The sequence below is a fragment of the Thunnus maccoyii genome, chromosome 24 (assembly GCF_910596095.1).
Source record: "Thunnus maccoyii chromosome 24, fThuMac1.1, whole genome shotgun sequence".
In the NCBI taxonomy this organism is placed as follows: Eukaryota; Metazoa; Chordata; class Actinopteri; order Scombriformes; family Scombridae; genus Thunnus; species Thunnus maccoyii.
In genome coordinates, this window is record NC_056556.1 from 5,939,176 (window position 1) to 5,957,129 (window position 17,954).

General features: G+C 37.8%; 1 protein-coding gene across 2 annotated transcripts in view; it reads right to left on the reverse strand.

Moving 5' to 3' along the window:
• LOC121892196 (NACHT, LRR and PYD domains-containing protein 12-like) overlaps positions 1-17,954 on the reverse strand; it is a 171,569-nt gene that overhangs the window by 87,016 nt on the left and 66,599 nt on the right. The window contains exons 8-16 of one of the 2 annotated variants that reach the window (XM_042405105.1): positions 15,461-15,530; positions 15,106-15,280; positions 14,126-14,248; positions 13,517-13,639; positions 12,405-12,527; positions 11,796-11,918; positions 7,161-7,408; positions 5,288-7,076; positions 3,363-3,536 (exon numbers count right to left, since the gene is read on the reverse strand). In XM_042405105.1, coding sequence (XP_042261039.1) covers positions 3,363-3,536; positions 5,288-7,076; positions 7,161-7,408; positions 11,796-11,918; positions 12,405-12,527; positions 13,517-13,639; positions 14,126-14,248; positions 15,106-15,236 — 2,834 coding nt within the window. In that variant the 5' untranslated portion in view covers positions 15,237-15,280; positions 15,461-15,530. The remainder of the gene's footprint in view (positions 1-3,362; positions 3,537-5,287; positions 7,077-7,160; positions 7,409-11,795; positions 11,919-12,404; positions 12,528-13,516; positions 13,640-14,125; positions 14,249-15,105; positions 15,281-15,460; positions 15,531-17,954) is intronic. The other variant, XM_042405103.1, reaches the window with a different exon arrangement.

Here is a 17,954-nt window from a genome sequence, read left to right on the forward strand (position 1 = left end):
GATAAACACCTACTATACATTATGTACTGTACATAAAGTAACATCATTTTACCATTTACCATTACCTATGTTTGACACAAAATAAGAGTAGACTACATTAGGAGTTAAAAGAAAAAATAAGCAAACACCAGGTTACTTAAATGATAAATAACACAAATAATGACTTAATTTAGAAATTACAGAGCTCCCGTCTGTTGCTATTCAACAACTGGCCGCCAATATCCAAAGCATTAAACACAGCAAACAGCTGCACAACTTCCAGCTTCACTAGAGGACAGCCCGAGCGCCCCCGCCGGCGGGAGCAGCGCTGCCGTCGTAGAAGCAAACGCGTCACAGGGTATTTAACACGGAAGAACATAATCACACCACGCACCGTTTTGTTCAGAAGAAGCTCGGCTAGTAAGTTAGCGTAAGCATTTCTACCTAAACGAAACACAAATCAAACAGCAAGCAACTGTGAGCGTATAACAAAAAGCGCCCATGATATCTTTCATTTCACGCTATCCACACACACATCAAATGAATCCTGAGATTTCACAGATTCCAGCAATATAACTCCCATCACTATCCGACCAAAACTCACTGGAAAAAACGTCGAAGAAATATAGAAAAACTTCCGTTTTTACATTAACAACTACAAATTGTGTCTTACTTTTTCTATTTTTGTAATCAAAAGTTGCGTCTGGCCGCATAAAACCACTAGTAATGGCTACTCCAATGTCTCTGGGTCATTTTGAGTTGATTACAGCCTTTCTGTATCCACTCTCCCGGTAGGAAGGACAGAGTGAAGTCGGCCATCGTCTAAGCCTTCCATGCGAACACACGGTCTATGTCTCCATCTAGTGGTTGAATCGTAATACTGACACAGATCAGTCAAAAGCAATCGATAGCGGAGTTTGTGAGCTTTGATTAGAGGCCTAAACAGTCCAAATATGGTCCAAATCGACCAATGGTTTCCGGAGATATTGATGCCTATTGCTCAGGTTAGCTGAGATCGTTGCTCAGATTACATTAAGATTACATTACATTTGATGTAATTACAAATAGCTAATTCGGAGTTTTTTCTCCCTCTAAAACTTCTCTAACTTTGCTCTGCTTCACCTTCTTAGCATCATTTTTGGGACAGGTAATGTTCACATATTGTTTTATGGTTTACTAGAGGTTTTGGGCTGCAACTGCATAATTTCAAAGGGGATATTTACTATAATACTGTTAAGTTTGTTTTGTTTTGTTTTTTTAAGGTGGAAATTAAATCTTTCATTTATTCCATGTTCCATCTTCATTTACTCTGACCCAGTAACATCTATACTGATGCTTACACCTCTGCACAAATCTCACATGTGTTACCTTTATTATGATATAGAAAGTGTTCATATAAACCTTGTAGTTATAGATAGATATAGATGTAGATATACTGTATTCATTATGAGTATGCCATTTTCGAGCAGGGGCCTGAGTCAGAGGCCTAGGGCTTAAGAGGTTAATTAGATCAGACTAGATGTATTGGACAAACCTAACAATTAATTAACACTTAATTATTAACACAAAATTGCTGGAGCCTTCAATGGTAAATAACCCGTAACTTTATCCTACAAATCAGAATCAGAATCATCTTTATTGGCCAAATATGTTTACACATACAAGCAGTTTGACTCCGCTTAGTGGCTCTCAATGTTCTTACACAGAATAACAACACAACAATCCTCAGAAATATACACAAGGAATGACTATATACAGGTGAATCCGTTTCTGTAAACAGGATTGAAATAGTGTAAAGAAGTGAAGAGTGCGAGGAGTGATGAGATAAATATTAAATGGTAAAAAAAATGACGTTACTTCATTTACATATATTAGGTGGTTATGTACAGTATATTCAGCCTGTTCATACACCCACCGGGCGCACAGGCCAACAGTTAAGTCTACAGCCTACAGGACACAATTAAACATCTATCTGCATGTTATTTTCTTTTAATAATAATGTGTAATTTACTTGCAATTAGTAGGATAAACGTGAACTTGCCCAGCGCCATGCTAACGTTAGCTGGCCAACTACCATCTGTAGCAAACCGTTATTTATCTGTCCATCGTTTATGTTTTCACTGTCACTGACTCGTTTTCACTGATTGAACTTTCAACAACAATAATATGAATCTTACCGTTTTTATTCCATCATGTTGAATTCCGATGTTTGTTCTGTCACTCAGAACTATGAGCTAAAGTTGAGCGATGCTCTGTGTTTAGATATTCCGCGCTGTCTGTGTCACGTGATTCATGTAAACAATCCCATTGGCTACTGAGATGTGACAATCTACGAAGAACAACATCTGGTTGATGCAGCTCTCACCGTTTTTTTTTTTGTTTGTTTTTTTTTTTTTTTTACATCAAAATCAATTGATTCATTCAAAATCACAAACAAAATACAGAAGGAATAGGAAATTTCTCTCTCTCTCTTTCTTTTTTTTCTCCTCTGATCTACACTGATCTCATAAATGGCCTCCATGGACACAACAACATTCAGACACCTATTCATGTCAACAAAGTTCAATAAAATGCTGCTGACTGTAAAATGGATCAAATTAAACATGATGGATTAAAAGCTTATGTATTACTTTTATTTATCTTCTTCCTGTAAATGGTAACAATTAAGTGTAATTTCATTAAAACACTACAGAACTTGAGCATATACAGAAAAAATAATATTTTCCTCCTACTGAGGAACTTATTTCCAACCACAGATTTACTCTCATCATCACTGCTGACTGACTGTGATCAGTGCCAAACACCAGACTTTCACATGACTTCCCTCTTAACTGGTGGTGCAGCTACACAAAGTAACATCATTTTCTGCCAGGAAGCATCATGCACATGTTGAAGTGTAGCAGCTAAAACACGACTTGAGATACAAACTGCATTTGGAAATATGATTTGCTCTCTTTGTCTGTACTCCTGTATGAGAGTTTTAAAGTGTGTGTGAGAGAGACTTTATGTATAAGTTCCTAAAAATAGTGTGTTCTCAATGTTTAATTAAGACATCATTCATGAATATGCAATGAAAGTCTTGAACTTTTTTCCCATTTGGTTTATAGATTTGAGTTTCACACACATACCAAAAAATACTAAATATTAAATTGGTCTAACATAAAGTTGTCCAATAATTTCAATAATTTCTTACAAATATCAGACCCTTTTGATTGTAGACTAAATTCAAAGTGAAACCAACTGTTCAGGCATTTTGGATTTTAAACATTTTAGTGATTTGTGAAATACAAATGAATCAAATTAAATGTGAAACTTCTATTATGAATTTAAATAACTGGGTCTATACAAGATGTACAAGAGGAAAACACAGTTGGTGAACTGACCTCAGAGTCTCCAGTCTACAGTTTGGACTCTCCAGTCCAGCAGACAGAATCAATCCTGAGTCCTTCAGGTTGGAGTTTTCACTCAGCTCCAGCTCTCTGAGATGGGAGGGGTTGGACTTCAGAGCTGAGGCCACAACTTCACAGTGAGTCTCTGAGAGTCCACAGCCCTTAAGCCTGTTATTACAAATTATATTACATTTAAATATGTTAAAATCAAACACCTCTATGATAAATATAGACACTATGCATTTTGATGACAAAGCAAATTGTGTTGTGGGGGCTAAGCAGTTCCATATAGTGCATATATGGTAAAATGCTGTCTGTTGTGATAAAATGCTGACTGTCAAAACACAAATCCTTAAGTCCTGAAGTTCTTTTGCTGGATTTGTATTAAAACTATGACGTGAAGGATAAACTGTAAAATGTAACATTGTTTATAATTAAACAGAATAACTGTGTTCATAAGTGTAAACACATCGACTACAAAGATTTTCTTGCTCTCAAAGTTTTGGTTACAACTGAAGAACAATTGTTGTGAGAATAACTGGTTTACAATTTTGGCAACAAGCAGCTGTAACACAAGCTGAACACACTTTAATAGTTTGTAAGTTTTACTATGTGCATGTATGTAAAGGAGGGATGCATGATATGTCAGTGGCTGATATTTTATTGGCCAAAAAATGAGAAAATGTAACTACTGTATGTTTATTGTTTTGGTAATTGAATTCCAGCCAATAATTGTGTCCGATAATGCAGAGCCTTTTTACAGTGACTGTGGACTAGTGACATCATTGTAAACCTGGTTGTGAACAGGGAGTTTTTTAAGGTCAGGTCTTGTGTTGGTACTGGAGCAGACTGAGAGTAACAGAGCAGACATGGTTTTAGAGTAGATTATAGCAGTCTTTTTTAGATTAGATTAGATTAGATTAGATTAGATTAGATTAGATTAGATTATTTTCATTTCGAACATGTTAAAATAACAAAATAAAATATATAAGCAGCGAAACAAAACAAAACAAAAAACAAAAATAGCAGCAAACTTTCAGTAAGCAACACAAATAATAACCTTTCAATGTTCGAAAAGGGCGTAGGGTGAAGTAAAGAACTTTTCTAGTCCTACCCCCCTTTTTTACTACTTTATCAATCAAATCAAAGCCAAAAAACATTCAAAGCAACACAAGAGAATAAATATAACTTGCAAAGAAACAATAACTACAAACAAAAACAACACAAGTCAAAAAGACACTGTACCAAATCATATTATTCCAGTCCACCTCTTTGTTCATTCATTCTATATCTTGTCTATTATTACTCCAAGAAATTTGATTTCAGGCACTCTTTTGATTTGTGCATCATTTATCATGAGTTTCTTTCATGAGTTAATACAGTCTGTACAGTCCTGCCTCTCTTGCCTTTCTATCCTCTGCTCTCTGTGTTGATGACTCTTTGCAAAAGGCCAGTTTAACTTACAAACAAAAATAACTTGCATTGTTTTAAGATTACCAATACCGGTTACTGTATTGGTATCAGACACAACAAACTGATAATTATCGGTTGTTTTCGGCCCTGAAATTCCACATCGGTGTATCTCTAATGTAAAGTGATTCACACTTTACAGCATGAACTATACATTTACATTACACTTTACTGTAACATTGATATGATTGATGTAGTATTGGCTTTATAATATTAATATTTTTGTTTCACATTCGCTCTCAACACTGTTAAACATTCCCTTAAAAATGTTTATCTTTCTTACTGGTACAAAGAATACATCGTTTGGAGACCAAATGAGCTCTTCAGAGTTGGGTACAGAGGCAACAGGAAGTATCTAAAACTTTTTGGACTGAGCAGCTGGACATGAGAGATGTATGTGTGTTCTGCAGTGATTGATTTATAATGTTGATAATCATATCTGGACTTACACAGCCTTTCTGCAGTTCCTCACAACTGGGATCAGTCTCCGTCGTCCCTCCTCTGATGTGTTGTACTTCTTCAGGTCCAACTCATCCAGAACCTCCTCGGACATCTGCAGCATGTAGGCCAGAGCCGAGCAGTGGATCATAGAAAGTTTCTTCTTTGATCTGTTCTCTGACTTCAGGAACTCTTGGATCTCCTGATGTACTGAGCAGTCGTTCATCTCCATCAGACAATGGAAGATGTTGATGCTTCTGTCAGGAGACACAGAGATGTTCTTCCTCTTCATGCTGTTGATGGCTCTCTGGATGATTTCTGGACTGTTCTCTGTCTGACCCAGCAGGCCTCCTAAGAGACTCTGGCTGGACTTCACATAGAGGCCATGAAGGAAGCGAACAAACAGGTCTAGGTGGCCATTTTTACTTCTGAGAGATTTCTCCATAGCTTTCATCAAGAAGTCATCCAGGGATGAGTGACTGTATTTTTTTCCCAGGAAGGCCTTCAGTACCTCTGTGTTGCTGCTGGTGTAACAGTGGTACATGTAGACTGCAGCCAGAAACTCCTGAACACTCAGATGAACAAAGCTGTAGACTGTTTTCTGGAAGATCACACTCTCTGTTTTGAGGATCTCTGTACAAAATCCTGAGTACACCGAGGCCTCTGTGACATCAAGACCACACTGCTCCAGGTCTTCTTGGTAGAATATGATGTTTCCTTTCTCCAGTTGTTCAAACGCCAGCCTCCCCAGCTTCAGAAGAACTTCCCTGTCAGCCTTCGTCAGCTCCTGTGGACTCATCTCATGTCCCTCATTATACTTGTGCTTCTTCCTCTTTGTCTGAACCAGCAGGAAGTGTGAGTACATGTCAGTCAGGGTCTTGGGCAGCTCTCCTCTCTGGTCTGTAGTCAACATGTGCTCCAGAACTGTAGCAGTGATCCAGCAGAAGACTGGGATGTGACACATGATGTGGAGGCTCCTGGATGTCTTAATGTGTGAGATTATTTTGCTGAAGAGATCTTCATCACTGAATCTCCTCCTGAAATACTCCTCCTTTTGGGCATCAGTGAAGCCTCGTACTTCTGTTACCCTGTTAACACATGTAGGAGGGATCTGATTGGCTGCTGCAGGTCGGGAAGTTATCCAGACGAGAGCCAAGGGAAGTAGATTCCCCTTGAAGAGGTTTGTCAGCAGCATGTTGACTGATGACTTCTGTGTGACATCAGACACGACCTTCCTGTTCTTGAAATCTAATGAAAGTCTGCTTTCATCCAGGCCATCAAAGATGAACAAAACTTTACAGACAGCGAGCTTCTCTGCTGTGACCTTCTTCAATGTTGGATGGAAATCATGGATCAGCATGAGAAGACTGTACTGCTCATTTTTGATCAAGTTCAGCTCCCTGAATGAAAACAGAATCACCAGACTGACATCTTGGTTTTCCAAGCCCTCTGCCCAGTCCAGAGTAAACTTCTTTACTGTGAAGGTTTTTCCAACACCAGCGACGCCACTCGTCATAACGACTCTGATGTGTCTCTGTTGGTCAGGTAAGACTTTAAAGATGTCGTGACTCCTGATTGGAGTGTCATGGAGGATCTTCATCTTGGAAGCTGTCTCAAGCTGCCTCACTTCATGTTGGGTATTCACCTCTTCACTCTGTCCTTCTGTGATGTAGAGCTCAGTGTAGATGCTGTTGAGGAGGGTTTCACTTCCTGCTTCATCAGTTCCTTCAGTCACATGTTCACATCTCCTCCTCATACTGATCTTATGTTCATGTTCAACCTCCCAGAAAGCAACATTCACTAAAACAGAGAAAACATGTGAGATTAAAGAGAGACATGCTGACAATTATTCACTATTACCAACACAAATACAATCAGTCTTACTTTGTACAGTGATGGTCTGACTGTCTGTCTGCAGTCCAGATCTTGTCCTGGATCTTTTTCCACACTGAGGACAGGAGAAGTCTCCTGATGAAGCAGACTGGTCCCAGTATGAGTTGATGCACTGTCTGCAGAACCAGTGTCCACAGCTGGTAGAGACTGGATCCTTCAGGATGTCCTCCTGACACAAAGAACAGCAGGACAGCTGCTCCGCCACAGACACACCACTCCTCCTCTTCCTCATCCTCTCTCTATAAAGACATTTCTTTATCAATAATATGCTTCATTGATTGATAGTTGAAAAATATTAAGATTTGGCCGACACTGTCTAGAAGCTCAGACGGTCACAGAGAACAGTAAAAATGTAGCTTCTTCTCTGAAATAATTATTAATTTTATTCAAACTCTCCTGCTTTCATAAATACATATTTAAGTCTTGAAAACTGACATAAAGAGATTAATTTGTCTTTCTGCTGAAAACAACCCTTAACTGTGTTTCTTATCTTATCATTTAGTGATCTGCTTGTAGTTTGCTATTAAGACAAATTCAAAACTTCCTGCAGCTGCTTCACTGTAAAAGCCTTCCATTAAAAGAGAGCTGATTATGTCCTTTACTGCTTTGCAGTCCCTTTTCGCAGCTTATCTTGGGTTAGTTAGGTTTGACTCTCTTATCTCACCAAAGCCATAAACTATAACCCACATTCCTGAGGACTTTTATGAAGCCTCCCTGCAAATCTGAGCCAAACCTGGAATTCATGTGAATTCAATGTCTGATCATTATTCAAGTTATATCATGTTATTTGTCATGTAAATACAAGAAGAATGGTATGACTTTCATAGTTGTGTGACTATCTACTAAGGAGATATTAAAACTTTGATCTTATCAACTTTTATTAACTTTATACTACATGCAACAATACTGCCTTCCAGTGACAAGGATTAAATTTCCTTATGTTAAGAGTTGATCAATGTTTGGTAACTATGTATTTGTATTTTAAAACACCTAAGTGTTTAACTTTTGATGTAGTAGTTGTATTGAAAGAGTGAATTTTCAGTAGTAATAGGAATGTAAAGATATAATATTTGAAGGATTTCAGTTTAAAGTTTTCTTTTATTGTTAAACAATAGTCACAATGAATACTTTTATATTATGAAGTAAGAGTTATGTTGAACTTATATTTAAATATGTTTCTGACAGTAACCTAATCACATACGTGTTTCCTTACTGTAGTTCCTTTCATTATAGTATTAAACTTTATTTCAGTGTAGATGGTTTGAGACATGTAAATATTTTGAGAAAGTTGAATCAGTGAAGGTTGTATGCTTAAACATCATCAAGTATCAGTATGAAAGTTAATGTTTGTTATGTTATTTAGAAGAACTGACTTATTATGAAACATATGTAAACTGCTTCACTGTTTTCTTGAATGGTTTTACAAATATGATACAAGCTGACAGGAAATGTTCAGACCCAGTGACTTTGAAGTGTGATTTTTGCATGTAAAAACTCAGAGCTAGACTTTCCCTAAAAATCCCTTTATTTCTGAAGAAGCAGGCTGCAAAACCTCTGAGAACTCGAGAAAAATTCTTAAGACATCTCTTTCATTTGTTTTCCAACCAAGTATATGTATATTCAATCTTTTACTGAAACAAGTTTAGTTTGTTTTTGTTTTATTTGGAACATTAAGTCTTATATTTCCACATACAGTAATTTAATTTTGAAGTAAACACATACAGTATTTTATTTTTAAGTAAATGCCACTGAAGATTTGAGCGTAGTCAGATTAAACTCTATTCGACACTCAACTCAAGTTATTACAAGCCAACCAAAGTCTGAATCCTCAACTTAGACTCCTGAAGAAGAAAACAACGTTTTAAACTGGACCTCTACCTGCTTTCTGACAGCAATACTGCAAACTAGAAGTTAAGCCGTCCTGAAGACTCTTTAAGAGCAGCCTGGAACAGCTTGACTTCCTTTTGCTGGTGTTAAACATCTCTGCATCTACGAAGACGCACCCACAGTCCAAAGCCTGATCTGGGCTCTTTAACTGCCAAACAACGCTGGTGATGCTGCACCAACTAATGTTGGACCTGCCGAGATGACGTCTCTAGCACGACTAAACACCTCAACAGTAAGGCATAACATGGCTTTGTGATCAAGGGTTGATGCAGAATAATGTTAAAATTAAAAGATAGTTTCTTTAGAGAAGTTGAATTAGCTTTCCCTTAGCAACTTTCTCTTAGCAAGAATTTACAATTATGAGACTGATTCATTGATCAAATTGAACAAGGGTTAGTGCTCCCTCCTGGCACTAACAAATCCTAACCAAACAGGAGGTGGTGCCCACAATAACGAGGTAATTAAATAATAAAGTATCAATAGTCCTACAGCCGACCCTGTCTAGAAGCTCAGACAGTCACAGAGAACAGTAAAAGTGTGTTTTATTTAAACTCTCTTGCTTTCATAAATACATATTTAAATTTTGTAAACTGACATGAAGAGATTCATTTGTCTCTCTGCTGAAAACAACCCTGTGTTTCTAATCTGGCTGTCTTACTAAACCTTTAGTGATCTGCTTGTAGTTTGCTATTAACACAAACTCAACACTTCCTGCAGTCCCTTTGGGCAGCTTATCTTGGATTAGTTAGATTTGAACTGAGGTTGGAAGTGGTCTAAAAATTGTGGTAGACCAGCAGTCTAAGACAAACAGCATGTAACAGTGTGTTTCATGCATTAGTAAGGTCCACTTACTAATGATTCAGAGCTTTCAACTGCAAGCTCCAAAAATGTGGATCTTTGAGCTTAATTTTCTTCCATGTTTTCCACACTATATTTTATATAAGCAGTTAACTGAAGAGAAAACTCAAACACACATAATCAAGGTGAGCAAAGCATTTCTTTGCTACAAATAACCTTTTCACCACATAATGCACTATTATAATATGCACTGATTCAACACAACATCTGGTAGCTTATAACAGCTGACCTGAGGAATGTTTTGAGTAAAAAATTTGAGAAAATGAATTACACATTTGAAGCACATTCTTTCAGGTTTTGAATAGTCGCAGATCTTTACAGTGACTTCAACATTGGGGCAAAGATGTCTGAATATCTTCTTGAAGTGTAAATTCTGACATGGAGGTTCTCAGGTTGCTACAGAAATACCATCTGCAGTTTCTGGCTATAAAACGCAGATTAAGATCCATCTTAGTTTGAAACAGTGTCTGTAATAACAGTTCTGCATTATGAACAGAAATATTTTAGCAGAGCAGTTTGTCTTCATTCTCACTGTATCATCTTCCATCAGGTCAGTTTACAGCAGAAACAGTCTCTTACATGACATATGGCCATGACATATTGGAAATAGTGTATACATTTGATGAACTATGTGAAATTAAGTGTCATTTAGGCTTCACTTCCTGTTGCCCGTAGGCAATACTACATAAGTGAAATATTAATGCAGCAATAGGTTTACCAGAGGGCAACTGACATGGATATACATTTTCATGAATATTGGACATTGTATGTAGGAGATAACTGTCACTTCCTGTGTCCACTATGTGGTGCTAGAGAACACTCACTAATTACACGTCATGTTGTTGTATATCATGTGCAGACCACACCATGTAAATTTCATGTAAATCAGATGAAGTTTGTCACATAAGGATGCCTTCCTGTTGTCAGTAGGTGGCGCTATGACTATGGCTCAATATTGTCATGTAGATGTGTTCAGGCCTGGACTCCCATCAAGGATGACAAATTTGGGGCAGATTGGACAATGTAAAGTTGAGTTACAATAATTTCCTGTTTCATGTTTTGGGCAAAATTGACCGGCACACAACATCAAGGGTGTTCCATGAACTCAAAAACTACTCAATTTAGCATCACAAAGGTTTTTAGATGTCACCTACCAAATTTGAACACACTCTGGTTAATTCTCTGGGAGGAATTTGTTAAAATACAACGCTTGTAAATGTCTCCACTTTGCAAAAAAATTGCACAGCAAATTCAAAATGGCTGACATCCTGTTGGACTTAGGGTATGGCTCCAAGAGGCTTTTTTTAAAGTCTGGAGATGTTTCATCTGCCTACCAAATTTCTTAAATCTATGTTAAATTTAAAGGGGCACCCTTGAGCCATTTTGCCACACCCAAGCCCAAGATCCATATCAGATATCAAGTTTTGCCACTTCTGATGCATGTGCAGAGTATTGTGAGTTTTTGAGTATGCCTTGCATCTCATAATTGCTAAAAGTAATTAGGGGGCTAACACAACTGATGTGCCATGCCTAAGCCCAATTGTTTTATCAAATCAAAATATTTACTAGTTTGAACATGGGTGCAAAGTTTCTTGAATTTTGTGCATCCTAAAGGCCTCAAACGTGTTTGTGAAATGAAAATTGATGCACGAAATCCAAAATGGCTGATTTCCTGTTGGGCAGATTTTTTTTTTTTTATTATGTTCAGAATGATGAGAGCAATGATCCCACTGAATTTCATGAACATCAAAGCAACTTTATTCCAACATGGCTCTGTGTTTGAGGGCGCTATAGAGTAGGCAGTGCTACACAAGTGAATCATTAATGCAGCAATACATTTAGTCATTAGTAAATCAGTTTGCAGCAGAAACAGTTTCTTACCTTGTGAATGAGGGTCCAGGTTCATTACTGAAGGTCGGAGGAAGATTGTTGGACCGGTCACTCTTCATAGACAGACAGTCCGATGCTGGAGACTCTGCTCTCTGTCTGAGGTCTGTCTGACGTCTGTAATAACAACAAGATTTTTTTATTCATATCATGTGAATCCTTGATGAATTTTCTGATGATTAAGCCATATAGGGAGCTCTAAATACACAAACTGCTGCTCCTGCAGATAATAAGTCGCAGATTAGATCACAGCTTTTCTAAATGACTGACAGCTGACACAGATACTAAGGGGAAGATGGGACAAATGATTTGAATGTGTGTTAAATTTTAGATAGCAAATAAATTTTAGTAGAAATTTTAATATAAAAACACAAAACAACCGTTGGGGACAGAAAACATAATGTCATTGGCAGAGGTAATTAAAATTAAGGTTGTAATTAGAATTAGAATTAAATTTCACAGAATTATCAGACACTGTGTGAACGGGTAATGGCTCTGTGTTTGAGAGCGCTATGGAGTAGGCGGTGCTACACGAGTGAATCATTAATGCAGCAATACATTTAGTCAATAGTCAATCAGTTTGCAGCAGAAACAGTTTCTTACCTTGTGAATGAGGGTCCAGGTTCATTACTGAAGGTCGGAGGAAGATTGTTGGACCGGTCACTCTTCATAGACAGACAGTCCGATGCTGGAGACACTGATCTCTGTCTGAGGTCTGTCTGACGTCTGTAATAACAACAAGATTTTTTTATTCATATCATGTGAATCCTTGATGAATTTTCTGATGATTAAGCCATATAGGGAGCTCTAAATACACAAACTGCTGCTCCTGCAGATAATAAGTCGCAGATTAGATCACAGCTTTTCTAAATGACTGACAGCTGTCACGGATGTTAACTCAAACTCAAAAGTTTAGCAATTTAGCATTGCAAAGGACTTTAGATGTCACCTACCAAATTTGAAGTCGCTCTGGTTAATTCTCTGGGAGAAATTCCTTAAAATATAATGCCTGTAAATGTCTTCACTTTCCAAAAAAATTGCACAGTAAATTCAAAATGGCTGACGTCCTGTTGGACTTATGGTATGTTTCCAAGAGGCCATTTTTTTAAAGTCTGGAGATGTTACATCTTCCTACTAAATTTCGTACATCTACATCAAATTTAAAGGTGGGCTCTTTGACTTTGAAATTTTCTAGGGAGTTACCCTCGAACCATTTTGCCCCACCCATGCCCAAAATCCATATCAGATATCAAGTTTTGCCACTTCTGATGCTTGTGTAAAGTTTCGTGAGTCTTCGAGCACCCCTTGCACCTCATAAATGTTAAAAGTAATTAAGGGGCGCTATAGAGCCGACGTGCCATGCCTAAACCCAATGGCGATATCAAGTCGTAATATTTAGTAGTTCGAACATGGGTGCAAAGTTTCTTGAGTTTTGTGCATCCTGAAGGAGGCCTTAAACGTATTCGTAAAATTAAAATTGATGCACGAAATCCAAAATGGCTGACTTGCTGTTGGACAGGAAAAAAACACTATCATATCCAGAATGATGAGAGCAATGATCCCAATGAATTTCATGAACATCAAAGCAACTTTATTCCAACATGGCTATGTGTTTGAGGGCGCTATGGAGTAGGTGGTGCTACACGAGTGAATCATTATTGCAGCAATACATTTAGCCATTAGTCAATCAATTTACAGCAGAAACAGTTTCTTACCTTGTGAATGAGGGTCCAGGTTCATTACTGAAGGTCGGCGAAAGATCATTGGACCGGTCACTCTTCATAGACAGACAGTCCGATGCTGGAGACTCTGCTCTCTGTCTGTGGTCTGTCTGACGTCTGTAACAACAACAAGATTTTTTTATTCATATCATGTGAATCCTTGATAAATTCTCTGATGACAAAGCCATTGGAGGAGCTCTAAACACACAAACTGCTGCTCCTGCAGATAATAAGTCGCAGATTAGATCACACCTTTTCTAAATGACTGACAGCTGACACAGATACTAAGGGGAAGATGGGACAAATGATTTGAATGTGTGTTAAATTTTAGATAGCAAATAAATTTTAGTAGAAATTTTAATATAAAAACACAAAACAACCGTTGGGGACAGAAAACATAATGTCATTGGCAGAGGTAATTAAAATTAAGGTTGTAATTAGAATTAGAATCAAATTTCACAGGATTATCAGACACTGTGTGAACGGGTAATGGCTCTGTGTTTGAGAGCGCTATGGAGTAGGCGGTGCTACACGAGTGAATCATTAATGCAGCAATACATTTAGTCATTAGTCAATCAGTTTGCAGCAGAAACAGTTTCTTACCTTGTGAATGAGGGTCCAGGTTCATTACTGAAGGTCGGAGGAAGATTGTTGGACCGGTCACTCTTCATAGACAGACAGTCCGATGCTGGAGACACTGATCTCTGTCTGAGGTCTGTCTGACGTCTATAACAACAACAAGATTTTTTTATTCATATCGTGTGAATCCTTGATGAATTTTCTGATGATTAAGCCATTGAAGGAGCTCTAAACACACAAACTGCTGCTCCTGCAGATAATAAGTTGCAGATTAGATCACAGCTTTTCTAAATGACTGACAGCTGTCACGGATGTTAACTCAAACTCAAAAGTTTAGCAATTTAGCATTGCAAAGGACTTTAGATGTCACCTACCAAATTTGAAGTCGCTCTGGTTAATTCTCTGGGAGAAATTCCTTAAAATATAATGCCTGTAAATGTCTTCACTTTCCAAAAAAATTGCACAGTAAATTCAAAATGGCTGACGTCCTGTTGGACTTATGGTATGTTTCCAAGAGGCCATTTTTTTAAAGTCTGGAGATGTTACATCTTCCTACTAAATTTCGTACATCTACATCAAATTTAAAGGTGGGCTCTTTGACTTTGAAATTTTCTAGGGGGTTACCCTCGAACCATTTTGCCCCACCCAAGCCCAAGATCCATATCAAAGAGAATTGGATACAGCATTGAAGGCAGGGCCCCGTTCATTCTTATGAAGGTGGTGGCGAATGAAGTCAAAAAAGTTCGACTACTGGGTATAAAGTTACTGTGCTATGGAGACCACTGGCAACCCAAATCACTATAAAAGATATAATTTCCACTCACTTCTGATGCACGTGCAAAGTTTTGTGAGTTTTTGAGCACCTGTGACTGTAATTGCTTCAGATACAATAGGCCTTCTCACCACTCAGCTCTAATAATCTCTACAAAAACAACAGGTTCCTCACACTTTCAGTGCCAGGGCCCTAATGAGTCATATAAATGAGTTGGTAGCAGCTCTCTTACTTTGTGTTTGAGGGTCCAGGTTTATTACTAAAGGTTGGAGGATGATCGTTGTACTGGTCACTCTTCATAGACAGAACGTTGGATACTGGAGGCTCTGCTCTGCCCTCCTCTTCCTCCGCACGAGCACTCATCTTGTGGACTTCAGTCAGTCTGAGAGGTAAACCAGTAACACTGACTGTGAGATTAGAAAGCAAGATTCAAGAGAAACAAATTATTCAAACAAATTATTAACTCCCCGTTTTATTTCCTCTCTTTATATCCACACAAGTTCATTCTAACTCTTCTCCCCTCTACAGTCTTCAGGGAGGAATTTGAGACTTTCATAGTAAAATAAGAATGTTTTATTAACACTCACCCTGCGTCAGACGTCAGTTTTTATCCATCTGCTCTGCTCCGTTGAAGACTTTCAGTTCCAGTACTGCCATCTACAATAAATCACACGACTCTGTCAATGTGTGTGTGTGTGTGTGTGTGTATGTGTGTCATAAACATGTTTATGAGGATCTCTTTTGGGTTAAACAGGTTCAATTAAAATAGGTTTTGGTCAAAATGTTAGTACTTCAGGTAACCCTTTATAATACAGTTTGGAGTGTAACTTCCAGTCATTACCATGTAATTTACCAGAACTTGCAGTGTTATATAACTTTTTTCTTTTGAATTTTGCCTTCATTTGTTAGTCTAGGACAGGTCTTCACACTGAGTTGCTGAGTTCAGTGTCATCCTCAAGGGAACATCAATAGTAAATGTTAAATAAAATTTGTCTTATCAAATGTGTTGTGAGGATAAAACTTAGCCTACTTTTATTCTTTGGAAATTATTTCTAGTGTTTCTACATCTTCTTATTCTGTTGTATGATTACAGGCTCGTTTACATTTTCACTTGGTTGAATATGACTTTTTGCTGTTCCTAAAACAGAAGTTTTCTGCAGGTACTTGGTATCAGCGTTTCATCTCATATCATATTAAGTACTTTATTCATGGTTCTGATGATGCCGCTCATAAGTAACAACCCCTCCTCTTTCGCACACTTTGTTTATTCTATTCATAAACGTTGAGCTGTTCTTGGAGGCGTTTGTCTGTTTTAATGTCAGTTTCGTCCTACATTCGAATACACATTTTCACAATTTCATCATTAAACTTCAGGGGTTTCTTATGTTTTTTCACAGTGCTGTCAAGTCTTTTTTCCCTTGGTTTTTACCTGCATAACCACATAGAAATTTGTTTTGGGCTCTGAGCGCTTCGAAAACACAGGTGACCTACGCTCAACACTGTACCTGAACGCCTCCTGTGTCATCGGGAAACTGCTGAGTGTCTATCACGGTTTGATGTCATTTATGGTCACTCTAGCTTCTCTGTCCTCTCCTCTGCTCTATTTGTCGGTGTTTGTGTTTAGCTTAGTTATTATCATGTATTAAAATGTGTTAAATTCCTGTAAATTTAGCTACTGGCTGAGGGAGGCAGCAGAGGGAGGAGGAGGAGGAGGACAGGATGAAGATACTGACTGATGTCTGTGTTCTTCATTCTTTTTAAACTTCACGCAGTATTTTAATGTCAGGAATATTATTTATTTTACTGACATTTTTTTATTTCTGTAAAGTGAGATATTGTTGGATTTATATAGTGACTTTGCTGATTGTTCCGAATTTATTCTTTCTTTAATAATTCAAAAATCAATTCTTTGGTAATGAAAAAGAACCATTAAGATAATAACTCATCACTATAACGACCATCTCTACTGTTATCAGATCATTTTCAACACCTGCAGACACAAACATGGTGAAAACTGTTGGTTACGTTACCTTTAGATGCTGAAAATAATCTGAATCAAGATGATGAGTGAAGGTGAAATTAATCAGCAGCTTCAACCAGGAAACCAACCAGAAGAAGAACAAACATGTAACTCACAGCAGGAGGTTTTTAAGGTCTGTTGATTCACAAACAGTCTCAACTCTCTGTATTCATCTTTAACCTGAAGTGTTCTTTAAGGAAATCTGATAACGGAACAGCAGCTCTGAACTTTGGACTGAAAAACCCGGAACAAAAGTCAAATATTAACAGACAGTATAAATCTTTATGGTTGGATCATAAAGTCTGATGCAGGGACGCTGGAAGTCAGTCAGAGTTGAGGTCGCTGAAGAGAAAGTCTATATAATGATGCAACATTCATGATTTCTGTATAAACTTGAACGGCCAACAATAATTTACACCAGTTTTAGAACATTTTACACTTCAACAGAAAGCAAACTTGAACACTACCACTACCGAATAGCTTAATAATTTCGAGCAAATAAAAAAAACTTAACATCGTTTTATTCTCATCCTCCGGAGCAAGGTTGCTACCTATATAGTGAACAAATGGATTGCATTTAGAAGAAATGATTACGGCTTAATTTGCCGACAACAGAACGGCAAAAACTTCCTGTTCTTTCAGCGAGGGCTTCGTGAGAGAGTTCGACACAACACCGGAAATACCACACAAACAAGTTATCTACCCGTTTTATTTCCTCTCTTTATATCCACAGAAGTTCATTCTAACTCTTCTCCCCTCTACAGTCCTCAGGTAGGAAAATGACTGAGACTTTCATGGTAAAATAAGAATATTTCATTAACACTCACCCCGCGTCAGACGCCATTTTATCCTCCTGCTCCGTTGAATTTAGTTTCACTTCTGCAACTTACAAGAAATCACATGACCCTGAGGGGAGAGACTTCAAATCTCTTCCTTCTCCAAGTCATCCAGTAGTTGCTGAGTTCAGTGTCATGCTCAAGGGAACATCAATAGCCAATGTTAAATAAAATTTGTCTTATCGAGTGTGTGCTGGGATTTAAATTGGTAACGTTGTTGTAAAT